Below are 26798 nucleotides of genomic sequence, written 5' to 3' on the forward strand. Positions count from 1 at the left end.
TGTAGCCAAATTAAAATTAACACCTGGCGCTGAATAACTGGTTTGAGAGCACATATGTTTTAATATTCAGTTTGAGTAGAAAAGCTTACACTCTTCAGAAGAAATCCATTCTATTCTTCATGGATTAGAATGATATACAGCATTTAGAGAGCTACATATGTGCCCTTTGCAAGGCTAGGCTGCATATCCCAGGGCATTTGAGGCATTGCAGAATATAGTTAACCCTGAGCCTATCTCTGCTGGATAATGGCATACACCTGCCAGACATCTAGGGAAAAAAATAACAACATGATACTTAGATTGGATTCCTTTTAGAAGGCCTCTCATTTTTGCAAAAAATATTTCAACATGTAGACAGTTACATTTGTAATTCAATCCTGCTGACTAGCACAACTGAGCATTGGAATGATTTTTAAAATAAGCTGTTGCATGCTGATTTTCAAGTCAAGTTATTACAGTCTTAATTTGCCATATTACACACAGACAAACCTAGACTCAAGTCTTCATATTTAATATTAATACCAGCTGATGGCAATGAAATAATATTTAAATTAATAGCTTTAGTGTTCATGGACCTAAGCGATCACTGACTCCCAGTATTAAAGAATACATTAATATATTCATTCATTAATCAACTGTTGTCTGTTATCTTCATGAAAGTATTTCATGGAAGTAGTCTAAGCAATGCTGGAAGAAAATTGTGTGTTTTTCTCTAAATAGAGAGACATAAATATTGTGTTTGTCGTAGTTACTGATATTGAACCTGATTCTCTAAAGATACCAGAAGAGCCACATGGATTTAAATGAAAGGTCCATATAATTCAGTGCTCTGTCTCCGGTGGTATTGACTAGTGGATGCCTAGTGACCCAGACACACATAGCTACCTTCTGCTTCAAGTTCCCAACTATTTTCTTTTCTGGGAATTTCCTGAGCTATTGATTGTTGTCTCTTTAGTTCTTTCCACGTACCTGTGCATTTTGCCTTTGGATATGCATTTCTCTTGTATTCTTATCCTTTGACAGGGAGTCCCATAGGTCATCACATATTGCTAGGATGTCATATTCTTTTGTTTGCTTTGAACCCAAGTCTTTTTTTTTTTGTCTTTTGGTGGTGTTTAGAATTTTTATTATAATTAAATAGTGGAATAATACAATCATTTAGGACTGAAAACACCTCTAGTATCATTGAGTCTAACTATTAACCTAACACTGCCAAGTCCAAAACTAAACAATGCCCTTAAGTGTCACTTCTACATGTGAGTCATCAGAGACTCAGCCATTTCTCTGGGCAGCCTGTTCCACTGCTTGACAGCCCTTTTAGTGAAGAAATATTCCCTAAAATATATTCTAAACCTCCCCTGCTGCAACTTGAGGCCATTTCTTCTTTTCCTATCACTTGTTACTTGGGAGAAGTGACCAACCCTGAGCTGGCCACAGCCCATTTTGGGTGGTTGTAGAAGAGAGTGTAGGGTTGGTCTCTACCAACTCATGATTCTCTATTCCTTCATCATAGAGATTCCACAGGTACCATACTCAATCATTGCTCATTACAGCCTTTTGATCATCTCTGTTACCTTTCTCTGAGCTTTACCCCTTTTTAACATGCTCTTTTTTTTTGCCAGGAGGCAAGTAGAACTGCACAGAGATTTTAAGTTTCAGGCAAGCCATGAATTTATATGATATCATTATCATTATCCTGATATTATTATCAGGGTGTTTTCTGGTTTGTTCTCTAATCCTTTTCTAATAATTTATAAGTTTTTATTAGGTTGGTTTTGGCTGCTGCTAAGCAGTTAGATAACTATCTAACATATACTGCTTTAAATTAATTATCATTGTTGTAGTTCATCTGCCATTTTATTGCCTTGTCTTGTAAAGTCCTTCTGCCATCCTATATAGTCTGTCCTCATCCTAACCACCTTGAATACCTTCAGATCATCACAAAACTTTATCACTGGACTGCTCAACCACTTTTCCAACTCATTTATGGGTGTATTGAACAGTTTGGACCCCAGCACAGACAGCTTGTACAACACCTCTGGTGACTTCTTACTATTGCAGTCACTGACCATTTACTACAAATGTCTGTTTGTTCTGCTTTGGTTAATTACCTGTGCTAGACCTTCCCTCTATCCTAATTGCTTGAGTGGAGGCATGGAAATAAGCTTTCATTTCTCTTATGCACTGCAGAAGTGAATGGTTAATAAATTAATTACTAAAATGAAAATAAAACAAAAAAAATCCAATACCCACTCTTCTCCCCCCTCCCCTTACCCAAAAAAGACACCTCAAAACCCCAAGAATTTTATAGTCTTTGCAGAGGGAAAAATCTCCTGTAGTACTGAACAATTTTCATGGTAGTGATCCCTGTATGTCAGTGTGTCCATGACAGATGAAATTTATGCTGCACACATACCAGCTCAGTTCCAAGCTATAAAAATCAGAGCTTTATGAGAACGACACTGGAGTCCTAAGTAGCCTCTTCCTCCTGCTGTAGAAGCTGTCTTCAAATTGCTTTTTTTTTTTTTCAGGTTTATGTTGGATAAGGGTAAGATAGAATTTCAAGGACTGGGCTGATGTGTGCAAAAATCACACAGTTGTATGGACCAAAAAGAACATTTTTGCATCTTGTATCTGTTATAGCAGCATTGTAGGCTGGTAGATTAGTTCTAAGCAAAATCCAAACTTTCATTCTGTGTGCTAGGAAGTGTAATCTGAGCTCCCTGTATGTCATGAGGTCAAAGTCTAGTCACTTGGGCTTTGAGCAGGTGATTTGACTATCAACCTCAGTAAAATAAAGGTCAGTCAGTGTTTAAAGTACTGAGTAATTTTTCCAAGATTGTAGAGATGGAATCCAAATTTTCATGTATTGCTCTGACGTTGGAATGCAGATGTGTTTAAAGAGTTAACACTGTGGCTCAATCAGAAAGAATTCTTGGCAATAAGAGGAAGCCTGGATTAATGATGGAAAAGAATTCTTAGCATTTTATAGCAGTGGGTATTCGAGATGAGACATGGCTAATGATCAACTAAAAAGGTATTTGCAGCTGTGGTGCTACCTCTCCCCATAATGCCAACATTAATCAAGGTTTTTCATGCAGCTTTCCAGTCCATTCTATTTTTCATTGTCCTGAATAGAAAAACAGAGCTCATGCCCTATTACACTGAGTCAGAGACCATACTTCTGTGTCACCAAAAACGATCATACTTTATTGATTTCTAAAATCTGTACTTTCTGTGCTGTGAAATAAATCCATAGCAAAGCCCGTAACAAAGCCAGTTTCATTTTTAAAGAAAAAAAGCCTCTTGCAACCCCAAACTAAAAATACCTCTGGGATGTGAAGCAGTTATCGGCATGAATTAACTGCTCATATATTTTATTTAAGTCTTGAATTACATCAAAACAGCAGCTATAATTACAGCATCTCTAAGTCTAGTTTTGGAGTCAGCCATCTTGTTGAAAGCCCTTGGCAGTGTGAAAAGCCAGTGAAATTGTGTAAGTCAATGTCCTGGCTGTTCTGATTCTGCCTTCGGAGTCAGAAGAAAAGCTTCATTATAGTAAAAAATGAAACATTTGACATACAAGTTATTTCCAGAATGGCTTCAATCTTTTTAAATAATGAGCCCCATTGAATCCTAACTTCTCAGCAAATGTTGATTATCTAAATTCCTTAAGTAAACTACACGTGATACAGCTTTTGAAACATGAACATGATCTTCCCTCATGTAAACAATCCTCTGCCTTTGTTGTCTGATGCTATCACATTTGGGTGCACATCCTTCTGCATTGCAGGCCCAAGCCTATAAAATGTTGCTATCAAATATCCACCCCGATCTGCAGATGCTTTATGCCTCTGCTTAACAGCCATGACTCATCCCATTAAAGTCAACAAAGTTACAGTAGTAAAGTTAGGCGTGTGTTTGCAGGAATGGGCCCAGATTCTCAGAAGAATTTAGGTAACTCAAGATGCAGAGAGATGAGTAGTGAGGGAATTTCATAGCGGTGTGACTAATCTCTCTAAGATCTCCTGAAATCGAGAGAGAGAGAGAGAGAGGGAAGGTTTTTGCAAAGGGGCTTCAGAATGACTAAATTAGGCTCCTGTTTTAAGCATCTCATAAAGGAGCCTCCACCGTTCCCTGTAATTTAAGAAGTGCTTTGAATGCTCAGTCCTGGTCACCCGGCTCACACAGAAACCAACAGGAGCCAGAGCGGAGGGTGCCCAGCCAAACCTTGCAAGGAGCCTGTCAGAGCAGTAGCCTGGCAGCTATTGCCATCTGGGCAGCCCTGGCTGCTGAGCTCTGGGCACTCTGAGTGGTGCCCACTGCGTGACCTGCAGTGCCTGACATAGCTTTGCAATCTCACTGCCCCACGTGCAGCAAGGTTGACACAGGGTAAAGTTTGCTTTTCAAACTCAAGGACCAAAGTGGAAATAGAAGGAAATGGTTTTGACTTCTGAAGACCTGGAGTTTTAAGATTCTTTTAAATAGACATTGTAGATAAAATTCTTCATTCTTAAATGTATAGTACTGACTAAAGGTCAGTCTCTTCATTATCTATGGTGATATATAAATACCTGAAATTGAAGGACTAGGAAGCATGCAGTGGCTCCTGCATATTTTAGTAAACATGGTGTATTTTGAGGATCCTCCAACAGCCATGATTTTGCTGTATTAAATAAAGTAGATTTTATAGCACTTTAATCAGATTATGATGGAACATTATGCAAAATATTATGCAATGTAATGCAAAGTAATTAATGCAAGCGAGAACATGAGACAGCTGAGCAGCCTGCATTTGGGTTACACACTGCCTGCTGATTTTCAAAATTTCTTTCTTTCTTAGATAGTGGTTTCCCGTTCAGAATCCACAACTCCGCATGTCAGCTTTCAGCTGGACTCCCACCCCATCTCTCCCCAGGTTGTTGTCGAGAATTCATTAGCAGATGATGGCTATACCCTGGTAGTGACTGGGAAGAAGGTGAGTGGTTCATAATCTAATCCTCCTGTGCACTGTGTAAACCTCTGTTCTCACTGCTGCTTTCTGCACTGCATCCTCATGGCCCTGCCATTCCCTCAGAACACTGGGGATGTACGTTTCCTCCAAGATATATTTATTCCCCTGCTAAACAAACTGGCAGCCTAATATTGAGAAATGCTTAAATAATGTAAGAGCTGGTGATATAAACCAACAAAAGCCAGGAAATGCAAATTTTAAGGCTGAAAACCTGTCCCTAATTCAAGAGCTTGCAAAGACAAAACACACAATGGCTTAAGAAAAGAATGGTGTTCAGTTTCCTGGCTTTTCTTGGTTTGTGTCATAGCATTGTGACTTTTTAAGGACGGTTGTGTGTGCTAGAGTTACATGCATGTCTTTAAAACTGTAAGTCAGTAAGACTTGAAAATTACTTTAGCATGTAGTCTACAAAGAGTTAATAAAAGATGAAGAGCCATCATAAATATGCTATTGTCATAAGTAGATATGCATTGAAGAACAGGTTTAAAACATCAGCAGATAATATTACAGATAATCCTAAACCATAATCGTAAGCAATAATTTGACCCCTTGAGTTCTATAAGGACTTACAGAAATACATCAGCCATAAAGATTGTTATTAATCATTTACTAGAAATGTATGAGTTATTTATAAGAGTGATCTTCAGAAAATGTACAAAATAAATTTAAGGAAGGTCCTGAAGTATAAAGAAATATAAGGCACTTATATAGTAATGTAATTATATATTGATTTTAATATTTGACCAAAAATAATTCTTGCACGTTTAGAGTGACTATTTCATAACTATCCTGATATTTTAAGTAATATATATTTTAAGTTGTATTTTAGGTAAAGTATGGGGGGTTTTGATGATAGGTGTTAAAAAACAAGTACATGGGCAGTCACATGCTGCAAGTGTGCCACAGCTATTAATACAGCCTCACCAAAGCTGAAATAGCCATCATGCCTATTTTTACAAATGTATAAAGTAAGGCATACTGAGATACAGAACTGGGAGGAGCACGCTGCTGCTTTCTTTCTCCATCAGCAAAAAATGCTATCTTGCTGTAAACACCAGATGCTGGTAGTAACTGTATATAACATTAAGATGCCTTTAGGGTTTCTCCCAAGCGAATTTAAAATCATGTCAGTTAAATTACTTATAAGATCCTATAATTACTGAGCTAAAGAGAAGTCGAACTGTGGCTTGCACATCTGAAATCTGAGTAGCACCAGCATGCTATGCATAAATAGAGATTCTCCTTGCCACTTAGTGCATGTATTAAAAGGCTGTATGCACCATGTCTCTCCATCGACAGATAACAAAGATCCCTCTGAAGGGGCCAGGCTGCCATCACTTCAGGTCCTGCAGCCAGTGCCTGCTGGCCCCAGCCTTCATGGAGTGTGGCTGGTGCAGCCAGCAGTGCCTCAGGTCTTCTGAGTGCCCCAGCAACACCTGGACCCAGGACACCTGCTTGCCTAGGGTTTATGAGGTAAAGAGGTGGATTTCTTGCATTTATCTCTTGAGGGAAGAACAGTCTGCACTCTGTAGACATTTTCTATTCATGTAATCATGATAAATCCTCAGCTTTCCTCAACTTCCCCTTAGCCGTGATACCCATGAATCCTCTAACTGGATGCACGTGGTCTCCCTGAGTAATGTGGGCTGAGATGCTCATGGATGGACAGGTTTGTCTGATCATCCTTACCAGCCTTGGGAGATCCCTAGCCCTACAAAGCACTTCTGACGGGGAAACAAGATGGGTCTGAGCCTGGCAGGGGTCTGACAGCAAAGCCAGTCACAGAAAGGAGCATCCCTCCTCTTGGGCTTCTCTCAGAGACAAAAGTGGAGGAAAGCACTTCCTGCCCAGAGCCACCACAGCCTGACCCAGCACAGGAGGGCTCTGGCTCCCACTCTTCATCCATCCCTTTGCTGGCTCCAATGTTGGAGGAAAGCCTGGTGGTTTTTTTCTAAGAAAAACCCCTTCTTTCCCCTACCCAAGCTCCTGGGAAGTTTTTTTCCCATAATGTCCCTTCCTGTCCCCTTCTTCCTATGGGTCCACTTGGCACCAACGAGGAGCAAGCCTGTAGCTGCTCCCCCAGGACAGGGGCAGCCAGAGGCTGCTGCCAGCCAGCCAGAGCTCATCAATGGTGTGTGACAACAAGAAGGCATGGATGAGCAGGGAGCTGCACTGGCACAGTCCAGCTTTAATTCAGCTGTGCTTAATGCAGGATTTGTACTGTACATGGAACCAAACCTTCCCGTGTGAAGTGTGACATGACTGTGAAAGCAGAGGTTTGTAGGGCAGTTGATGGACTAGAAATCTAAGGGAAGGACAAGCATAAAATGTTCTGGTAGCATTTACTGCCACATTCGCTTATGTTAGTGCATTTAAACTACATCATGTAGTTAAAAATACATTTTCCTTTATTAGAATACAACTTATAAACAGACATGAAAGTTTGATATGCCAAACTCTTAGAAAGGGAGAAAAAAGTGGGTTTTGAATAAATAATGTATTTCTTTCATCCAGGCATATGATTTCACGTACAACAGTATTTTTAAGTTTTAATGTTTTAGACAAAACTGCTATTCATCTAGAAGTATAGAAACGCATGTTTACAGGGTTGGTTTTTTCCATGTTCACCTTTCAGTCACAAAATTTACGATTAACACAGGTAAAATTCAGTGAAAAAACAATGAAGAGTTGTAGGAATCAAACCCAAAATGGATGGAAAACGGATGGGGGAGGGGTGGTTTGCCTGCCTTCTATGGCCATTTACTTAGGGTAGAGGAGATGCACAAAACTTGCTAATGCAGAATGTGAACAGTTTACTTTTCCTTTATACAAAACCACATTTGTTTCAAAATGCTTATATTAGATAGTGAAACAATCCTTTATAGCCTTAGTCTGTATGAGATTGAGTCACCAATTCAAAGGTATGCAGTGAGAATTAGCTCTTATATATTTTTCTGTACCTCTGCAGGCCCAAGGTGCTCACCTGTCCTGCACAGTTTGTTTCATCTTTTCTAGAGCTCAAGCACCCTTAATGTTTTTTAATTTGCAAACTTTCCAGAAGTGGCTGTATATTTCCATAACTCAAAAATATTTCCCAGGCTCCGAACTGCTTAGTTTCTGATTTTCAGAGGGGCTGAACTCATGTAGCCCTCTTTAATTTCAATTTTGAATGTGTTCACTCAGCAGTTTTAAGAACAAAGAGCCTGGAGCCCATGCACATGCACTTAGAGCAAGAGGTGTATCCCCTACAGCCATCTCTGCAGTCCTTGTGAATGCTGGCAGGGGAGCACACCTTGGACGTGGGGCAGTGGGAATGGGTGTGAGGCTGGGTAGGTGCTTCCCTTCCCCACATGGCTCAGCCCAGCCTGCTCAGCACAAGCCCAGTCTACCCTGTAATGAATATGGAGCTGTGACACTGATGGATCTGAAAGTGAATCTCAAATTACTGCGTGCCGATGTTGGTAGAACTTGCTTCCAGAAGGCTTGTAAGGAAAAAAAATGCAGCTGGATACTTAAATCCACTGGATTGCTAGCTGTTAAGACAAATTTCATGCTCTACTGGACCATGACATTTAACATGATTACTGAAAAAAATATAAAACAGATTATTCATCATCTTCTGATCTGTCTTGAAACTCACATGCATAAAATGTAAGAAACAAGCTCGTTTTGTTCCTAACAAACGGAGGATGACCTGCTTTGCATAGTATCTGAAATTCAGTCCAAACCTCTCCCTAATATTTTGAAGCTTTCAGAGGGACAGATTGCTTGAGATATGTCATATGATCACTTTAACCTCAGGGGAGCAGATTGCTCCCTGAAGGTCTGCTCCAGTGGATGCTAGCTAACTAATCTTCAGTGACGTTTTCCCAGGTTGTTATACAGACTGGTGTACGACGGGGAAAAAAAATAATTTTTCCTCTCAGGAGGGATGGCAGAGAAGAAGCCCAGTGTTTTCCCATGGAGTCCTTCAGATCCTTTGTCTCTTTTGCCCTGCTTTAAGCACTTTCCATTGGAGCTGTGGGTTGGAGAGGAGCAGCCAAGTCTGCCCAGACATGGACAGCATAGCAGGGCAGGCGCTCGGACACATCCCTTCCAGAGCCCAGCTCCCAGTCTGCTCCCACCCCCTGCCTCTGCCAGCAATGAGGATTTTCATCAGCCTGGATGAGCAGCTCTAGAGGGAAGCCAGGAGGGAGTCTCCTGGGAGATCACTTGGTGCTGGAACAAATCGCAGGCATCTGCGCGTGGTGTTCAGGTCACGCTGAAAGGTGAAGGGTGTAAAAGAAGAAATAAATTGGGCTCCCTTCTGGTTTTTTGTTGTGGTTAAAAATCTGACATGGTTTGTTGTTGTTTTTAAAGTGAGTCATTTTAGCTGGCTTTTGTATCAGACATATCGAGAACATGAGGCCTTCTACTGCCTGTTTAGGTTGGAGGCTTTGCTGGAAATTTCACATGTGGTTGTGCACATGTGTTCTTGTCTTTGAATTAAAACAAATGTGCTAATAAAACTTTAATAAATATGTATTTTCTTCCAAAAATATATTAAGTGGATATTAGCTGTCAACATAAATAAAAGGAAAATACAATGCTTTAAAGTTTTCCAAAAACAAAAAGTTCACTTTCTCCCTTAACCAAAAGTTCAGAGAGCAGCAGAATGACAGGACTTGATCCATGTTATCAGTGGAAATAATAGAATATTTTTTGAATCCTGCATTTCATAGCATTTATACTGGTTTGATTGTTTTCTGTTACTACCAGTGCAATGTAAGTACACAGAAGAGGCCTACAAATACCTCAGTAGGAGGTGCAGGAGATTCACTGTCCATTCATGTCAACACTCTCAAGAAAAAGTCTGGAAAACCACATTTGATTTTCAGACATTTCATCATACAGAACAAATGGAACAAATATAAATTTTGAATAAAAACAGGGGAGTTTGGCAGAACTTAAAAAAAAACTTTGATCTTTTGTTTCTTTATATTTTGCTATCTACTTAGAGGAGTTGCCTCCTAAAATTGTTGACAAAATGTACTAAATACTTGGTACCCCTCAATTAAGGCACACAGGTTGCTATCACAAGTCTCTTTTGCCATATAAGATCAGTAAAAACGTGTTCAGTTTTTATTCTGTATGGCTTTGTGAAGCCCTTATTTTGCTAACTTGTGGATTACATTTCAAACTCTTCAAATGCCACATGTCAATGTATTGTACAAAACATCGGGACATCCTGTAGTCCCACAGAGCAATTTCATTTTCTGCTAGGGTTTTGCTATTTCAAAAATAGATAATGTGCTGAGATACTGAGCAGAGTGGAAAACTAGAATCTGAAGTCAAATCCAGATTTTGAAGAAGAAAACTCCAAAGAAACAGGAAAAGTTAAACCTGGGAATTGCACAGATTTTGTGGGCACAGAATGGCTCCAAGCTCATAGCTGCAGCTGTGTGTCACTCCTTCTTTACGGATTTGTACAAAAGTGCTGGTCCTGCATAGGTTCCCTTTTTGCTCCTTGAGAGCTGATTCAAAGCTCTTTAAAACAGAAAAGGTTCCTCCTGGCTTCAGTGCATTTTAAGTCAGACTCTTTGTCTGGTTTCTAATGAGGGCAGTAAATTTCCCCATATATAGTATATGGTATAATTCTTCTGAAGTATTCTTCAGCTGCCTTTCTATCTACAATAGTTCATTTGTGAGAGTCTTGAAGTATAGCTACAAGAGAGTTGAAAAGAAATGTGCTGTCTTACTGGATTTCCAGATGAAATAATAGCCGAGTATCATTCAAACACTTTCCTTTCAGCTTGAAAATTAAGCCGGGTCCTTTGAAGGACACAGCTGTATTGCATTTTAGGGGCAAAATTATTATCACTAAAGCATTAAGATACTTAGGCACTATAATCACAAGTATAAATTCAGTCTCTCATTCCTTTCATTCTTTTTTGTTTGTCTAGTGGTACTGGTATGTTTGCAAAATTGTGCAGTATTGTTGAAAGCCCTCATAATTCCTGAACTAATGTATTTTCTTTTTGGTTGGTTTTTTAGTGGGTTTTGGGTTTTTTTTACTGACAGTACTAACCGGTACTTTTACTGAGTTTTGTAAGACTTCTATAACGTTCCTACGTTTTTCCCACCATTGTTATATTTTACAGGACAATTTACAATACACACACACACATACAAAAAAAAATGTATTTCCTTTGTAGATTGTCTCTGTGTTTCTGAGGGGCAGTTTATTTTTGACTTGGAATTAGAGGTGACCAAATGTAAAACGTTTATGGAAAGAATAGCAGAAGTCATGTTAACTTCATCACAGTCAACGCAATATTGGATTATGGTGTCTTTGAAGCTACTTCACTCTGAACCCAACTTTCATCAAGCTGGCAAAAAACGGTCATTTGGGGGCTCTTTTGTGTTCAGCATTCAGCTTCTAACAAAATAAGTATATTGTGTGTTTAACACAGCAGAAATAAGATGTGAAAGACAAGAACTGCAGGATTTAAAAGACTATTACAATGCACAGCTTGTTCAGTGCCCCTAAACACTATCTTTCAAAGCCTTCCAGTACAGGTTTTGTTATTTATTGCTACTGTCATAGAAAGCTCATAATGTGACAAATGAAAGGTGAAGAACAATTAAGATGAATGCTAGGACATAGTCTACCAAAAGAAATGCTTTTCTAAAATTATTCCTTTGCCTATTCTTTAGCTCCAAGTGAAGTTCAAGAAAATCTGATTCAACTAACACAATATTTTTTTAACAGATTCTCCCAAGCAGCGCTCCCATAGAAGGCGGGACAAAATTGACACTGTGTGGATGGGACTTTGGATTCAGCAAAAATAATAGATTTGAATTAAAAAATACTGTAGTCCATATTGGAGGACAAATTTGTCCTCTGGAAGCAAAATCTAGCAACAAAAATAGGTAAGAAACCTAAAATATTAATTTTCATTTATACAGATGTTCTTTATGTGGTATGGAATTTTTTGCAAATACAAACATTCAGTCTATAAGTATCATCTCTGATTCTGAAATTTCAAATTTGAAGAAATGCCATGGTTTAATAAACTCACCAAGAAAAACAATGCTCAAAATGGAGATGAAATAAATCTAGTTTATGCCAATAGCTCCTGCAGCAGTTTTTCTGATTTGTCGGTGAAATGCTATTCAACATCTGTGAAAGCTGGCAAGAATGAGTCTATTCAAAGGTTTGAAAAGGGGGCAGTTCCTTTGGCCGGGATCCTGCTGGGTTAAGTTATGTCACCTCTGTCTTCCTGATCTGTAAAGCTGCTGCTCGAGAGAAGTGCGAGAAGATGCAGGTATTTTGTCACCCAGAGGCTTATGACCCTCCACTGCACCTCTCCTCCTCCTCCTCAGAAATAAGTATCTGAGGCACAGGGATAATGGGTTAAGTTTAAGACAGAGGTTACTGTGATCTTTATCTTGCCGAAATGCAAGTTCAGTGAATATCCTCTCTCTACCACCAAAGCAATGCACAAATCGTGGCACAGCTTTGCTGTTCACATACACAGCAGTGCAGATACTCCAGCAAGTGCTCCAGAGTGTTGAGCACTCTCCTAACTGCTGTTCTGAACAGTCTCAACGGAAACAAGATGATTTAAGGAGACTAGATTATATATGAGACTATGTGAATGTAATATAACACATTGACATATGCTGCTGCAGAAGTTCAAGTTTAATTTTTGGTAATGTTTAATTTTTATAACAAACTTGTGTATATGATTCATTTTTTCTAATGCTATTGTCTGCCAAAATTTGATATTAAAGGAAAATTTTTAAAAAAATATCAGCCATTGAATAGAGGTATTTGTTTTTTTCTGTCATGCTTCTTTTTTCTGAAATGTATATGATATACTAAAATTATTTTCTGTGGCCAAGTATTATAAAGTCCACAGCATTTGTATTTATTATTAAGGAAGAGGGCTACAGTTCTTTTAGCTATTATTTCTGAAATGTCTGTGGTGCACATAGATTGATGATCTGTTTAGTATGGATTCCCCATTATTATGAGTTTGAAGTGGTTCTATTTTAATATGAAAAAATCAATCAGAAAAAAAAAATGTAATCCCATTTTTTCCTTGTTTTCTAAAGGCTGGAATGCACAGTTCCTGCTGCAAAAAGTCCTGGTTTTAACATATCCAGTAGTGTTTCTGTTGGACATGGCAAAACACTATTCAATACATTTTCATACGTGGTAAGCACTAGATTAAAATTTTATAGTCAAAATTAGCTTCAATATTAACTGTTAGGGACTCCTCATGAGTCCAATCCAGCATAGTAAATTCTGTATCCATGTTGGCTTTGTTGTTACTTCACGGAAATGTTAACAAATGTTTTAAGTCCTCTCAACATTTTGAAAATATGTTCATAATCCACTGGTTTTATTTTTACCTCCCCTTAGAATCCTGTAATAACAAGTATATCTCCCACCTATGGCCCCAAATCTGGAGGAACATTGTTGACTGTAGCTGGAAAATACCTAGACAGTGGGAAATCCATGAGGATTTTTGTTGGTGAGCAACCATGCACTTTGAAAAGGTAATGCACTGACTAAAACACATTTTAATACTGAAATGTCTTGATTAAAAGCCTTGGAGTTAAAAAACCAAACTCAAAGATTTGCTTTCCTCTTCTTGTGTCACTTATTGGGGAATTTATAATAAGCAGTATCCTGAGTTTAGGATACTTGAAAGATTTCTAGAAGCGACTATAGTTTTCTGGAAGTCTTGTTTATTCTCTAGTGTCTTCATTAACCTCATTAAAAGGTTGCATAGAGAAGTGTCAAATCAGCTTCTAATGGACAAGAAACTGCTTATTTCCCATCATTTTTGTCACCCTGATTCCCACACACTCAGCTGTCTCTCTTTTATTAGCAAGAGCTGCTGTTCATGCAGCAGCTGCCAGTGAGCAGCCAGTGGGCACAAGTCACCATTTCCTGCTGCCTGCCTGGGTGGAAACCTGGCCAGGGTGACAATGCAGAGGAGCATGGGATAGACATTTCTGCACTGCTATCAGAGAACAGCCTACAAAACAGAGGCAGCATCAGTTTGGCAGCATCATACTTCTCCTGGTATTTAGAAAATTGTTTTGGAGGTTTAAGCCAGAATTCCTTGTGGCTCTGTACTGGATCCAGCAGGAGCTCAGTCACAAATCTGTGATGTGTTTAGTCACCAAACACAGATTCTCCACTATGGGCAGACGAGTTCTGAATTTGGTAGCCATTCTACCATGGCACAAATCCAACTTGGTTCTCTGCTTAGGAACAGCAGGGTGATTCCGGAATTGTCACCTCTTTGGACAAAGCAGAATCTGGCCCACTGTGTTCCAGAAACAGGACATCCAGCAATTCCTCTGAAATTTGAGCATCACCTGATGATTATGGAAAGTCATAGTGGTAAAACTTCACACTTGTGGAGACCATGGGGAAGCAGTAGCCTATTAGTTAACACAAGACTCAGAGTCAGGAGAGATTAAATTTATTCTTTACTACTAAATGATTTATTGTATGTTCTTGATCAAATCAGCCAAGTCTGACTAAATCAAGGAAAAGGATTTAGATATTCAAGTGTGATCACTAAAAAGATCTTCATGATTTTTCTGTTCATTAATAGTTAGGGTTGCATTTCTTGGTGTCTTTGTCAGCTAATGGAGAAATAAATGATTCATTTGAGAATCCGTTGGGAATGATTCTGTTATGGGGATGGGACAGCAGCCAGCTCAGAGGCAGATGTTGGTTAGGTGGACCTCTAGGTATTGAACAATAGCTGAGACTTTCCCAGTAAGCATCTCCAGTACCCCTCTTTCTCACTAGCCAAGCTGCCTGGAGACTTCTGTGTAAATCTTAACCAATTTCTCAAGGCAGGTGTTTCTCTAGCTAAACAGGCAGCTTTCTCCTGTTCTGTGGGCAGCTAGAGCAAGATTTACTTTTTTCCTTTAAGAGGCATTAAAAAGCTTCCAGAAACAGATGAATGAATTGCTATCCCTTATGGTGAACCCCACCTTCCTGGAAAGCTTCAGAGGTCATAGCAAATGTCTCTTTTGTCTAATATCTCTTACATTCTATGAGAACAACCTCACTTGCATGGCCAATGGATGTGCTTGGGCCCAAATCCCTGAAACCAGCTGGCAGAGTTATTTTTACTCCCCAGTCAGTTGCCACCCTTGTCTCTGATGTGCCCTGCTCCCTCTGGCCACATTTCATGTGCTTCAAACTTGAGGATCCTCCTGCTGTCCACTCACCCACTGAGCTCAGTGTAGGAGGAGGACTTCCATGGCCAGGCATGATAGCAAGGGAAAGGTGAATATCCCAGAGACTCCACTGAATTCAGCCAGCTCTTCTTGAATTTTGTCCTTCTTTCTCGTTGCCCTCTGCCTGCTCCTCAGCATCTGGTACATCCCACACAAGCACCCTTACTTGAGGCTTTTAACACAGAAAATAATTCCTGTGGATTTGAAAGAGGTTACATTCTTTGGTTACAGCAGATCAAGTCATTCTCCTTAAACTTGGAGCGTGCTCTTGTTTTCCAGGCTGGAAGCTGCCTTTGCAGGGTGCAGGGCTCATGGGGTTGTCACCAGTACGGGGACAACACCTTCCATCAGGAAGGTGCAAGTCAACTGAACTAAGATTAATCTTGAGCTTAAGACATGCTGTTGCAATTTCTACCTTATGCCATGCTTACTTGTTGCAATCTGATTATCCAGCAGGAAAATCAATGACTTTTTTATGAACAGATCCTTAGGCAAGGTTGGGGCTCAGTAAAGGACAGTGTTTTAAGCCAAGTACATGTTTCATAATGGTGACAAGCAATCTGTTTTCAGTCCTCCCAGCATATCGGCGAGCACTGTGGAGTGCTACACTCCAGCACAGCAAATTCCCCAGGAATATCATGTGAGAATGGAAATCGATGAAGCTGTTCGAGACACAAGCAGCCATTTCACATACAGAGAAGACCCAGTTGTTTTAAAAATTCATCCAGCCAAATCTTTTCTTAGGTGAGTGAAATTTTCTTATATAAATAAGAAAAGCAGCAAATGAACGAAGAACGGCTATGCTGCTCAGCAATCTATCAAAAGAAATTGCATTTTTATCTCTATCTTCCGTGCCAATTGTTTCTATTATGGTGCAGTTGCAGAGGGCAAATCATTTCCTTTCAGAGGTGAAGGAGAAGGGGGAAGGGTGCCTCTTTTCTCTTTGATTTCACTCCTAGCTGCTGCTGAGCCTACCTGTGATGTCCCACTGAGATACCCACTGCTCTGCTAAGTGTGTCTCCTATGCTGTGTCTGGACATTACACTGATTGCTGAGGAAAATCATTTAATGTGACAAGTCAGCGGACTCAGGAGAGCAAATGGATTTTAAAATAGTCTAAATCCAGTGCTATATAAACATTATGAATATATATGTATGCTAGAATGTGTGTGTTTTCAAGTGACAAATTTATGGTCTCAGTAGCTCTAATCCGAGCCATCTGCCTTTGCCAAAAAAATGTCAGCAGTAAAAGAGACACCTTTTTCAGCACCACTGAACACAATAGGTGAAATAAGTAAGTTAGCAAATACAAAGTACAGAAAAAGCAACCTCTTTTAAAATTTACACATTTGTTTTATACCCTGGCTTATCACAGTTTTAAAAATTGTTTTTCTTTTTTCTTTTTTTGATAAGTTGTTATAGTAAATGTAAAATTTGTTTCCCAGAAAAATTATCTCACTGCTCAAAGGTATGTATTTGCATTTACCCAATGCATATCCCTAATTATGGTTTTATGTTATCATTTACTCTAAAATATAATTTGTAATTAACATTACATTATCACAGCAGTTATTTATTCTACTTATTTTCTCTTCTTCTTTTCCTTCCTTTTCTTTTTTTCTTCTTTTGGTGAATTTTCCTAGTGGTGGAAGTACAATCACAGCTCAGGGAATCAACTTGAACTCAGTGTGCTTTCCTCAGATGGTGATTACTGTACCTAAACTAGGAATGAACTTCTCTGTGGTGAGTCAATCTTAGAGAACACAATCTGTTATCTTTTCATCTTGGTGTAGTGAATGGTTGTGAATTTTCAGCCAAATACTTTGACTTTTGCCTTGAAACTTTGGGGCTTCTACTGATATTTTGTGTGTTCTGCAAAGACTGTTTTCACTGTACAGGAAAAATTCAAAACAAATTTGAAATTAATGTGAAGATAAAGCAACTGTTTCCAGTAAAGCTTTTCTGAAGAAATAAGGCTAGTACAGTATCTGATAAGAAGATTTATATATTTCAATTTAACAATACAAATTGAATGACTAAACATGCAGCAGTGCAATATAAATATATCAGATTACACGACAAGTTCAGGCACTACTGTGATACTGAAGTGGTGACTGTGGGTATATATCAAAGGAAGAGGAGGAGTAAATATATAAAATCAAAATTAAGTATTATTTTTAATAATTTCTGTGCCAAAATCTCTTTTGGGGAAATCTGTCCTAACTTTGATAAGTTCATTGAGTTTTAAGATGGATTTGGGGTCTTGCAATTGGGTACTTCTGCTTAAACAGCAGGTGTCAATCAGAGATGTAAGTCTTGTTTTTTTCTTTTTGTTCCTGAGTCAACACTACACAGTGTCCAAATCTAAACACAGATATGATTATATGATCTGCTTTAATTCTTATAGGGCAAAGATGGCATTTGCCATCTAGTTTTACTCAAACTGCCTTCTGTAAGCTTTTGTCTACACATTTTTGTTCTACCTCCAACATTCTCTTATCCTGTAAGGTTTGTTTAGTCTAACTGGAGGTAAATTGCTAAATTGACCTACACTCTTTATGACATGCTACTTACTGTTCATATTCTCAGCTTATTTCTAATGATCATCATACACTGTTTCCTGAATTGAATTCTAACTATCAGACCTAGGTTTGCTCAATGCATTTTAAATGGTACGTCTGCAAATTTGCAGTCTTTTATAGCTTCAAGGTCATCATATTCTTCATGATCCTAATTTGTATAATATTATGAGTGTCAGGACCTGAATTTCCGCAGCATGTAGTCGTGGCTTGTAATTTAATAGGTTCAGATTTTAATCTAAAAATCAGTTCCTTTCCAATGTAACACAGTGTTAAGTGTTATCAAAAAGTCACTTTACCCATCAGTCAGAAAATAAAATCTTCCAGTGAAATCTACCAAACTCAAAATTTATTAGATTTTGAGTAATGTGAGCATAATTATTTCTAAGCTCAAAGGATTTTGAAGGGAAATATTGTTGCTGAAATCAAGTCTTGAGATTTTGCTTCGTGCAAAGATCATTTGTTTGCTTTTTCTATTCCCCTGTGGGAATATGCAATACTGCTTCTCTTCAAGCCCTGATACTGTACACCCTGTCAAATATTTAGGATTTCTTAGACTCTGAACAGATTTGAAAGATCTGAAGTTTTAAAGAAAATACACTGTCCAAAAGTGACTGGCAACTCCAGGCAATAAACACCATAGAATTTACTCTTTCCCCCAAATATTGGGGAGCAACCTTGAGCAGTGTTTTGCTTTCATTCTGCCTTTAAGTTGCTGTTGAAAAAATCATGGACTTAGTCAGTCAGAATTATCTCCTTTACTCTTTTTCTTTTCATACCGTGCAGTGTGTTTGACATTTGCCAACAAACAAATCTCCTGCCACTGATGATCTCTAAGAAATTGCCCCAGTGTATGAGCAGCTGTACACAAGTTCATTCTCCCAGCAAAAAAGGTGGAATATAACCTCAAATGGATTGTAATCCAGAGTGTTTTATACTTTGACATTGCCCAAGCAATATATTTTTGCTCTATTGAAATTAAAGGCTTCTGGCGCTCAGTTGCATTCTCTGCCTCTGTGGCAGCCATTTGTTCTGCCACTATTCTCTACCTCAAGCATATTTCTAAAGGAAGAGTATTAATTCTCTGGTAGAAAGGGAAGATTTATAAGTGGCAAAACAGGATTGTACTGTGTAACTGAGGAAACTTCTGGGGCAGGATGCCTATGGCCATCCTGCACTGGAAGTTCTGGGCTCTCTGCATGGGAGATATACCAAAAAACCCCAAGTTCATCCAGTCATTATTAAAATAAACAACAATGAGGAACTATTTCCAGCAGAGATGCAGACCAATTATCCCTTTTATAAAGAGAAGACAGGTTGTTTTCCTGAACAGACCAAAGAAGTGCTCAAGAAGTGCTATAGCTGAGGTAATGAGTCTTTTGGCTTCCTTAGTTTGGGAGAGGATAGCTAAATGAATCATTTTTTTAATTGCTATTTAAGCCCTTTTTCTTTTCAGTTTTCTCTCACTAGCCTCCTCCAAGAAGCTGCTTTTGTCAGCATTCAGAAACTCGGGCTCTTGGGAAAACCAAAGCCAGCACTGAGACACATCCCAAAGCATCAAAGGAAAAGGCAGCTGGGAGGGACCAGAGCAGCCAAGCATGGCCCACTTCCCTGTGCCAGGAGCAAATGTGCCCAGACCACTGCCTACCAGATACTTGTTTAGGCTGTTATTAAAGCTACTTGTGCAAGAAATTTCACAATCTTGCTTAAACAAGCTTTAGAGAGAGCTGCTCTACCTGCTTACCTAGTGGTTTGGAAAGACTTCTTTCTAATAATTAACCCAAATCCTGTGGCTAATTACCTATCTTCTTGTTTAACCCTCTGTGGATACAAGCAACAGATAATCAGTCCCTCCTGCTAATTTTATATATTTGCACTAAATTATGATTCAACCTTTCTCTTTTCCAGTTAAAACAACCAAACCACTCCAAATTCTCCTGATAAATATTGTTTCCTAGAGCTCTTCTCATTCTTTCAGCCACCTCTCAGATCATGAAACTGGCAGTGCCCAATTTAAAATGGGTCTCACCTTTTCATGTCAGCTCTCTATCCTCACGTTTTTGTGGCCTAGAGTCCTGATGGAGTCACAATGTAGGTGGAGGGTCATTTCTGTAAACAGCAGGAGCTGTTGGGGATGCTCTGCATCCCAATTCTCAGGGAGCAGAGCCAGCAGACATGCCCTGGGGCATTTGCTCTTCTCTGCCTCTTTCCATCCCAGTGGTAGAGGTGAGTGGTACAACTGATACAAAGTTTTTCTGGAAGAACTTCCTATAAGAAGTGCAGTTTCACTGAGACTGAAAAGTTTTGGGCACAGTATGTCAGCCCTCTGCAGAAGAAACATTAAAGTTGAGCTTTTCAGCATTCATGTTTGTAGTTTAGTATCTCTGAAAATTTTTCTTTTATAGAGCAAAAAATGCCTTGTTTCTATTTTACTGTATTTTTTTCATATTTATTTAAATTTCCTTAAAATTGTTCAGTACTGTGTTCACACTTGTTGTGTTTATATTACATTTTATGTTAATACTGTCAAAATAATACATTTTGCCTCCTTTGAATTTATTTCAATGAGTGAAAAAATGTATTGAACCATATGTTTCAATAATTGCAATGTGTTTTTTTTAATTTCTATGTCATGAGTTCATTTGATCATTTGTTCCAACTACGGAAAAAAAATTGGAATATAGGCAGTGCTGCATAAATTCCTAAAAGCTCTAGAGAAAGCATAAGAATACAGAAACCTTCTCACTTCTGTTCACATATCCAGTTCCTATGTGAGGTACACAAGCAGGGAAGCAGCTTGTTTCCTCCTTTCATTGTGCCTGTAAGAATACCCAAGGCACAGTTTGGAATAGTGTTTGATCAGGAACCTGTGCTGTAAGTCATGCTAGATGACTCTTCTGCTTCTGAAGCACTTGGGAGTAATGGTTTTTTTCTTTGAAAGCCTGTAGTTTGCCTTGATTCCCCCAAAGTGAACAAGTGGTCATTTGGGGATCCTTTCTTGTAGCATTTTTAATATGCCATTTATTAGCTAATTTCAATATATATTCCCTCTACCTAATCTCTTCTAACAATGAATGTCCCAAGATATGCAAGGCTGCAAAACTAAGAAGAAGCTTTTTTATTACATGACCTTCAACAACTGACTCTGTAGCTATGCAACATCTTCTCTTTCCACAGACTTTTAATTATCTCTTCAGTAAGTAGTCTTTTGAATGTTCTTCAGCATTTTTAAATTTTTCCCTGCCACATGCCATTTCCTGTTGTTTTACAGGACAATTTTAAAAGAGTCTAAAGTTCATTCAATATTTCCAAGTCTGTAAGCAATCCGTACTCATATTCATCAAGATGCCTAGAATTCAGCAGTGAGTGTCTACCTTAGATGTATTAAATAATGATAAAACAAATTCCCTGTAGAGTGCAGGTAGTGAGTGTGTGATTATTGAAGATATTCATGATTCCCTATCCAAAGACTCCTAGGCTTGGATCCTCTATCTCTCCTGACTCCGGGGCACAAAGCTGCCACAGAATCCCAGTGAAGTGTTCCCCCACAGAGGGGAAAATTCATCTTTCTTTCTGTGCCAAATCTGTAGCTCACACACATCTCCTGCCAAGAAAAGGGGACAGCAGGGGAAAGCCCCTGTGTGAAATCACCAGGGTGCCAGGGATGCAGTGCTACAAGGTACATTGACCACCCCAAGCCCAGGGAGGAGTTTGGACTCCCAGCCAGTATTTACCATGTCGTGCAAAGGGCTGGCTCTCAGACCCAAGAGCAAGAGACATTTTACTCTACCTTCTGCTCTCATGATCTGATAGACTAGAAGCATCATCTCTCATGCCTTCACCCAAAAAGAAAACTAAAATAAAAAGGCTACCAATACATCAGGATCATTCATTGTGCCACCCAAAATGGCAGCAAAAGGCAATGAATTCGCTGAAAAACCCTCAGGATATGCTCTACACAGAAAAGTCTTCTGAATGGGCTTCTCTTCATGTTGGATCTGTATTTTCTTCTCTTTCTATTGAGAAATCATCCTTTGGCAAGGATGGTTGGAGAGTCTCCAGGTCTGTCTTTAGCTTCATTCATCTTTCATTCTTCACTGGAACTCCAAAAGTTTACTTTTTATGAAGGAACAAATTGGCCCTTTTCTCCTTTCTGACAACTGCAGATCCTGTAATACACACCCAACTGCCCCTCTCTAATCTGGGTCAGCTGCTGGGAGACCTCTGGAGCTCAGAGATCCTCCCTCATACTTCTCCTGTTGTTCTATCAGATGAAAAAGAATTGAATTGGGCACTGAAGTTCAGGTTCTGTAGGTCAGGTTTGAATTAATTGCCTCAAGGGTCATATTTTACAAATGGAACAAGAATACATACCTTAAGTGATGAGTCATATGCATTGTGCAATGGATTATTATTCCCTTTGGGGTATAGCATTTACTTATGCTTGTGAAATGCTCCATAATTTTTATATTTTTTCTTCCTCTTTGTCTTCAGATGTAGATTATTGTCATAAGAAAAATGTAGGCTTAGCTTTTAAAGTGAATCTACTTTAAAGTTTAATTAAATAAAAGTTAAAGGTGCTGGGTGATAGGCAGTATCTTAATTGAGAAGGCAATAGATTGAATTAGGGGGGTTTCTTGGAGATCCTCAATCCAATATTTCTTGAAAACTAAACCGTCATATTCTTCAATTGCTAAAACCAATTTCAAGGTAAAAATGTCATGTCAAATCATGTACCAATAAGGGCATTGCAAATAAGATTTTTCTTGACCTTACCAATCAGTCACATTGCATCCCCTCCAAAGAGTATTATTAGATTTTTATCATTTTCTGAAAGCTTCTGCTTCAGAGACCAGCCTGATAAAGTAAAGTATCTGATTCTAATAGATAGCCACTAACAAAGTTATGAATACCACTGCTATTCATTTAATGGACATCACTACTCTGCAGTAGATAAAGAGTCTAATGAATTTACATTAATCAAATAAATATAATGATTACTTGGGACATACTTGGGTTCATAATTATATATATTTTAGTAATCCTTTTTAAGAATCGACACAATATGAAAGATAACAAATATTCATACATCATGGAAAAGTATGGCTTGATCATCCATTGTACTAATGATGCATCTTATTATTTCCATACTAATTGAAATTAATTTCTAGATCTATGTGATAGAACAAAGCCTGAGATATAGTCAGTGTTGTTTAACAAGGTATTCTAAAGAACAATCTGATACTGTAAGCAAATGGAGCAAAAATCTGCCTTGTCTTGTGTCCCACAGTTTACCTTGTTGACATGAGGGTTACAAAAATATTTCTGAATTTCTGCTAGAAATTTAAATGGGGTGTTAGATACACAGGTGCAAATGCCATTAGCATCACAGAGAGCTCCACCAAGTTAGTTAACTGTGCGCCAAACTCACAGCTCACAGGCACATAGGAGCTCTAAAACTAATGCTCAGAATGTTGAAAATGTTTCCCTTGGCAGATTCAAGATTTTACAATATTATTCACAGAAACATGAATTGCTGTGGTGATAACAAAACCCCCTGATTTACAGCTGGTTTGCAGCTAATTTAAACCCACTTTTCCAGCTAAAGTGGGTATATAGCTGATACAGCCTGAGTGATTTGAAAAAGCAAAATTATATTGCATTAATTTAAACTAATTTCAAAGATCCTTCAGGCAGCATTTGATAATGAGAACAAATTTATTTTGAAAAACAAAACAGAAAAATATGTATTTTGGCCTTCTCTGGATGCACAAAGGTATTCAAGAGCATTGTTGATCTTCCAAGGAAATCTCTTGTAAAACAAATGTAAGCTTTATGATGACAAGGAGCTTAGCCCCATTCTTTCTGGAACATATGTCAGATATGCTCCTTTATATTTTGTAAAAAAAGAAAAAGTTTGTCCTTCTCTCAGGGCACAGTGCAAAAGGGACTATTTACAGAAAGTTTGTAGAGTTGGAAGAGAAATGCTTCTGTGGAGCTGGAGCAACTGTGTTTGTGCCAGAAGTCCTTCAGCCGTGTCGTTGGTGGGCAGCAGAAGGGGCAGGCCAGGGAGGGAGGACACAGTGCAATAACAACAGTGCAATAACAGCACAGTGCAATAACAAACAGCCCCTCTGCAGTTGTGTGGTGCAGCCAGCACGCACCGTGCCTCCCACTGGGGCTGTGGATGTGCTGCTGGCATCGTAAGCAAAGTACTCCTGTAGAAACCTTCACAGTCCAGACAAAGCTGACTCTTCTAGAGCACCAGTAATCTAATTAAAGATTGGATTGTTGTCTAAGGTGGATCAGATGGAACCCACTCTAGATGAGCTGTTGTCAAAGGCAGTTCAGATGAGTCCTGCATTTTGTACTGGGTCACATCCCCATAGCACAGAGCATCCTCTCAAAGGACTTCTGATCATGGGGTGCAGCTTTCCCCCCATTGCAGGCTGCCATGAGGAGTAGTGGCAATGAGGGGCACGTGTGGCTTCGTGCCTGTTGTCAGGCTGCTCCTGCACCACAGTGAGGTGAAACATCTTGTCCCTGCTGGTCCGAGATAGAGTGCAAAGCATTTCCCACAGGCAACGCTCTCAGCAGGAGCTTGCAGGACTCTGTACCTCAGCACCAAGTGCCACACATCTGGGGCCTTAGATGCACATTTTAAGAAGATACACTTTGCTGAGCTTCTGTGGCCCAGAATCCACAGTGGCTTTGGCTCTAAAGCCCTTTCTCAGAGTCCACAGTGCCTTTCGGAAACATAGCAACTTAGCTGCACTGTGGGTAAACAGTGCTTTACTTCTGTTTTCCACTGTTCCAGTTAGCATTGTTGGCTTTTATTTTGTCCTCTGGTCCCTTACTATTGCTTTGGTAGTGAAAAAGAAAGAGAAATCCATGTTGCAGTCACTGTGACAAGCTGGGAAACCTGAACTATAGCTGCTCAGCACACCAGGCTAGCTCCTGATGGTCCTTGGCTTTGGAAATCATTTTCCATTAATTATCTGCAAAATATTTACTTTAAAAGTGCTGTGAACAATCAGGCCAGGAAGCTTGTTTACTTGAACATTTCCTCAACAAGAGTGCAAACACCATTGACGTGAAGTTTTTATACTTTTCTCCCAGCTCTACATAAACGCTGTGTAGCACTGATCAGGATTTTGCTTTGGTTAAAGGAGAACAAGACCCTTGGTGTTTATTTTTTCAATATATGTGTATTGTTAAAGAAAGCTGCATTAATCAGTGACTTCCTCTCCATGTAGATACTGCAACTACCTCTTTTTTTTTTTCTTATAGGCATGTAGCCACCGCTCTAGCTCAGAGATAATCTGCTGTACAACACCTTCACTGAAAGATTTCAATCTCCAACCACCCTTTGTGACCAAAGTGTTCTTTATTTTTGATGGTGTCAGCTCCCTGTACTTTGATTTTGATTACGTAAATAATCCTGTATTTAAGCATTTTGAAAAGACAGTGTTCATCTCAAGAGGCAACCAAAATGTTCTGGAAATTAAGGTAAGAAATGCTGAAATAAGTTTTTCAATTATTCTCAAGTGCACATCAGCAGCACAGCGTGGAAGAGACGTTTTGCTGAAATAAAGGAAGCCCCGAGGAAGCGAGGGCAGAGAGAGCACTGTGTTCAGTACTGCCTTCACCCCAGCCCACTTGTCACCATTTAAAAGATTCAGAGCTGAAAACAAAGATGTGTGTGTGTACCAGGGTGGTTGCTGTCATCAGGTGAAGTGGGAGAGGGGCTTTCCTTGTCCTCGTGGAGGACCACGGAGCATCAGCTTCTGAGTGCAATGGGCTGCACCACCAGTTCAGGATTAAACATGGCCAGCAGCCCAGAACATGAAGTATGTGGTCTGTGTGTAAGGCCTGGCTCTTACTGTCCCATGGTTATGTGTCCTTCCTCACAAAAGATGTGGTCTGGCTTCTTCAGTTCTCTGGAGCTGAGGGAAACTCTGGCCTGTGCACAAAGTCACTCATGAGGATCAGTCACTGCTGTAGCCTAAATATTTATGGATCCATGAAAAATGCAAAGTTGATGCTGAATGCCTATTCAAAGTGCACTGAGAATAGCCTACATAGCACTGAGAAGCATCTCTTAGGAATTTGGGGTCCTCAATAGCACAGGTCTCTCTCTACTACAATGCTGTAGAGAAAGTTAAATCCATTTTGCAAGAGTCCAAGAATGCAATTTCTTGAAGTCTAGTTTTTTCTGAGTATTAAATAGAAAAATTATAAATATGGATGTTTCTAGTTTACAATGAATGCTTATGAAAAAAATGTTGGTATTTATATGTTATTTACATAGATATCTATAATCTATATAAAATATAATTGATAAAAATGTTTTATGGAAGATAATCAGTCCTAATGCTTAGGTTATTTCTTTGTGTCACTCCTGCATAGCTCTGTAAGCCAAAACTTTTACCCCATCACAATGAAGAAAGCTTGAAGCCCTAAGGTCTTTGAATCTAACATGGTCCAGTGGGCCAACTTCTGGGCTGCAAGACATCAGAAGGATTACTTCAGAATTCCTGTCAGCCATGCTGAGTTCCAGTCAAACTCTGCATATTAATCCATCTCTGCAAAGGTTTTAGGCAAATACCAAAGAATAATTGGTCTGATTTTTACTTTTTACATTGTTTTTTTCTACTTTGAGCTCTTAGCCATGCAATCACTTCTTCCTCAATGCAGAGCAAATCTCTTGCTCAGTTATGGAGAAACGCTAGAAAGAGTTCTGATGTGCAGGTCAACAGATCTGGGAATATACAGCTGCTGCATGGCTCAGTGCCTCTGTGCAATGACAGCAGTGTTTTCCAGTATTTTCCAAGTCATGCATATCAACCAGTTGGAAAGAGGACTAATTTGGGGAAAATTTCAGAATAATGTAGATTGGAAGGAACCTCTGGAGGTCTTCATAGTCTAACCCCATTGCTCAAAACAGG

General features: G+C 39.1%; 1 protein-coding gene across 1 annotated transcript in view; it reads left to right on the top strand.

Moving 5' to 3' along the window:
• MET (MET proto-oncogene, receptor tyrosine kinase) overlaps window positions 1–26798 on the top strand; it is an 89491-nt gene that overhangs the window by 40168 nt on the left and 22525 nt on the right. The window contains exons 4-11 of the mRNA XM_058804689.1: window positions 4844–4978; window positions 6314–6487; window positions 11766–11926; window positions 13115–13217; window positions 13425–13561; window positions 15842–16015; window positions 16915–17014; window positions 25141–25359. Of these exons, the coding sequence (XP_058660672.1) occupies window positions 4844–4978; window positions 6314–6487; window positions 11766–11926; window positions 13115–13217; window positions 13425–13561; window positions 15842–16015; window positions 16915–17014; window positions 25141–25359 (1203 nt within the window). The remainder of the gene's footprint in view (window positions 1–4843; window positions 4979–6313; window positions 6488–11765; window positions 11927–13114; window positions 13218–13424; window positions 13562–15841; window positions 16016–16914; window positions 17015–25140; window positions 25360–26798) is intronic.

This window comes from Ammospiza caudacuta, chromosome 5 (genome assembly GCF_027887145.1).
Source record: "Ammospiza caudacuta isolate bAmmCau1 chromosome 5, bAmmCau1.pri, whole genome shotgun sequence".
Lineage (NCBI taxonomy): Eukaryota > Metazoa > Chordata > Aves > Passeriformes > Passerellidae > Ammospiza > Ammospiza caudacuta.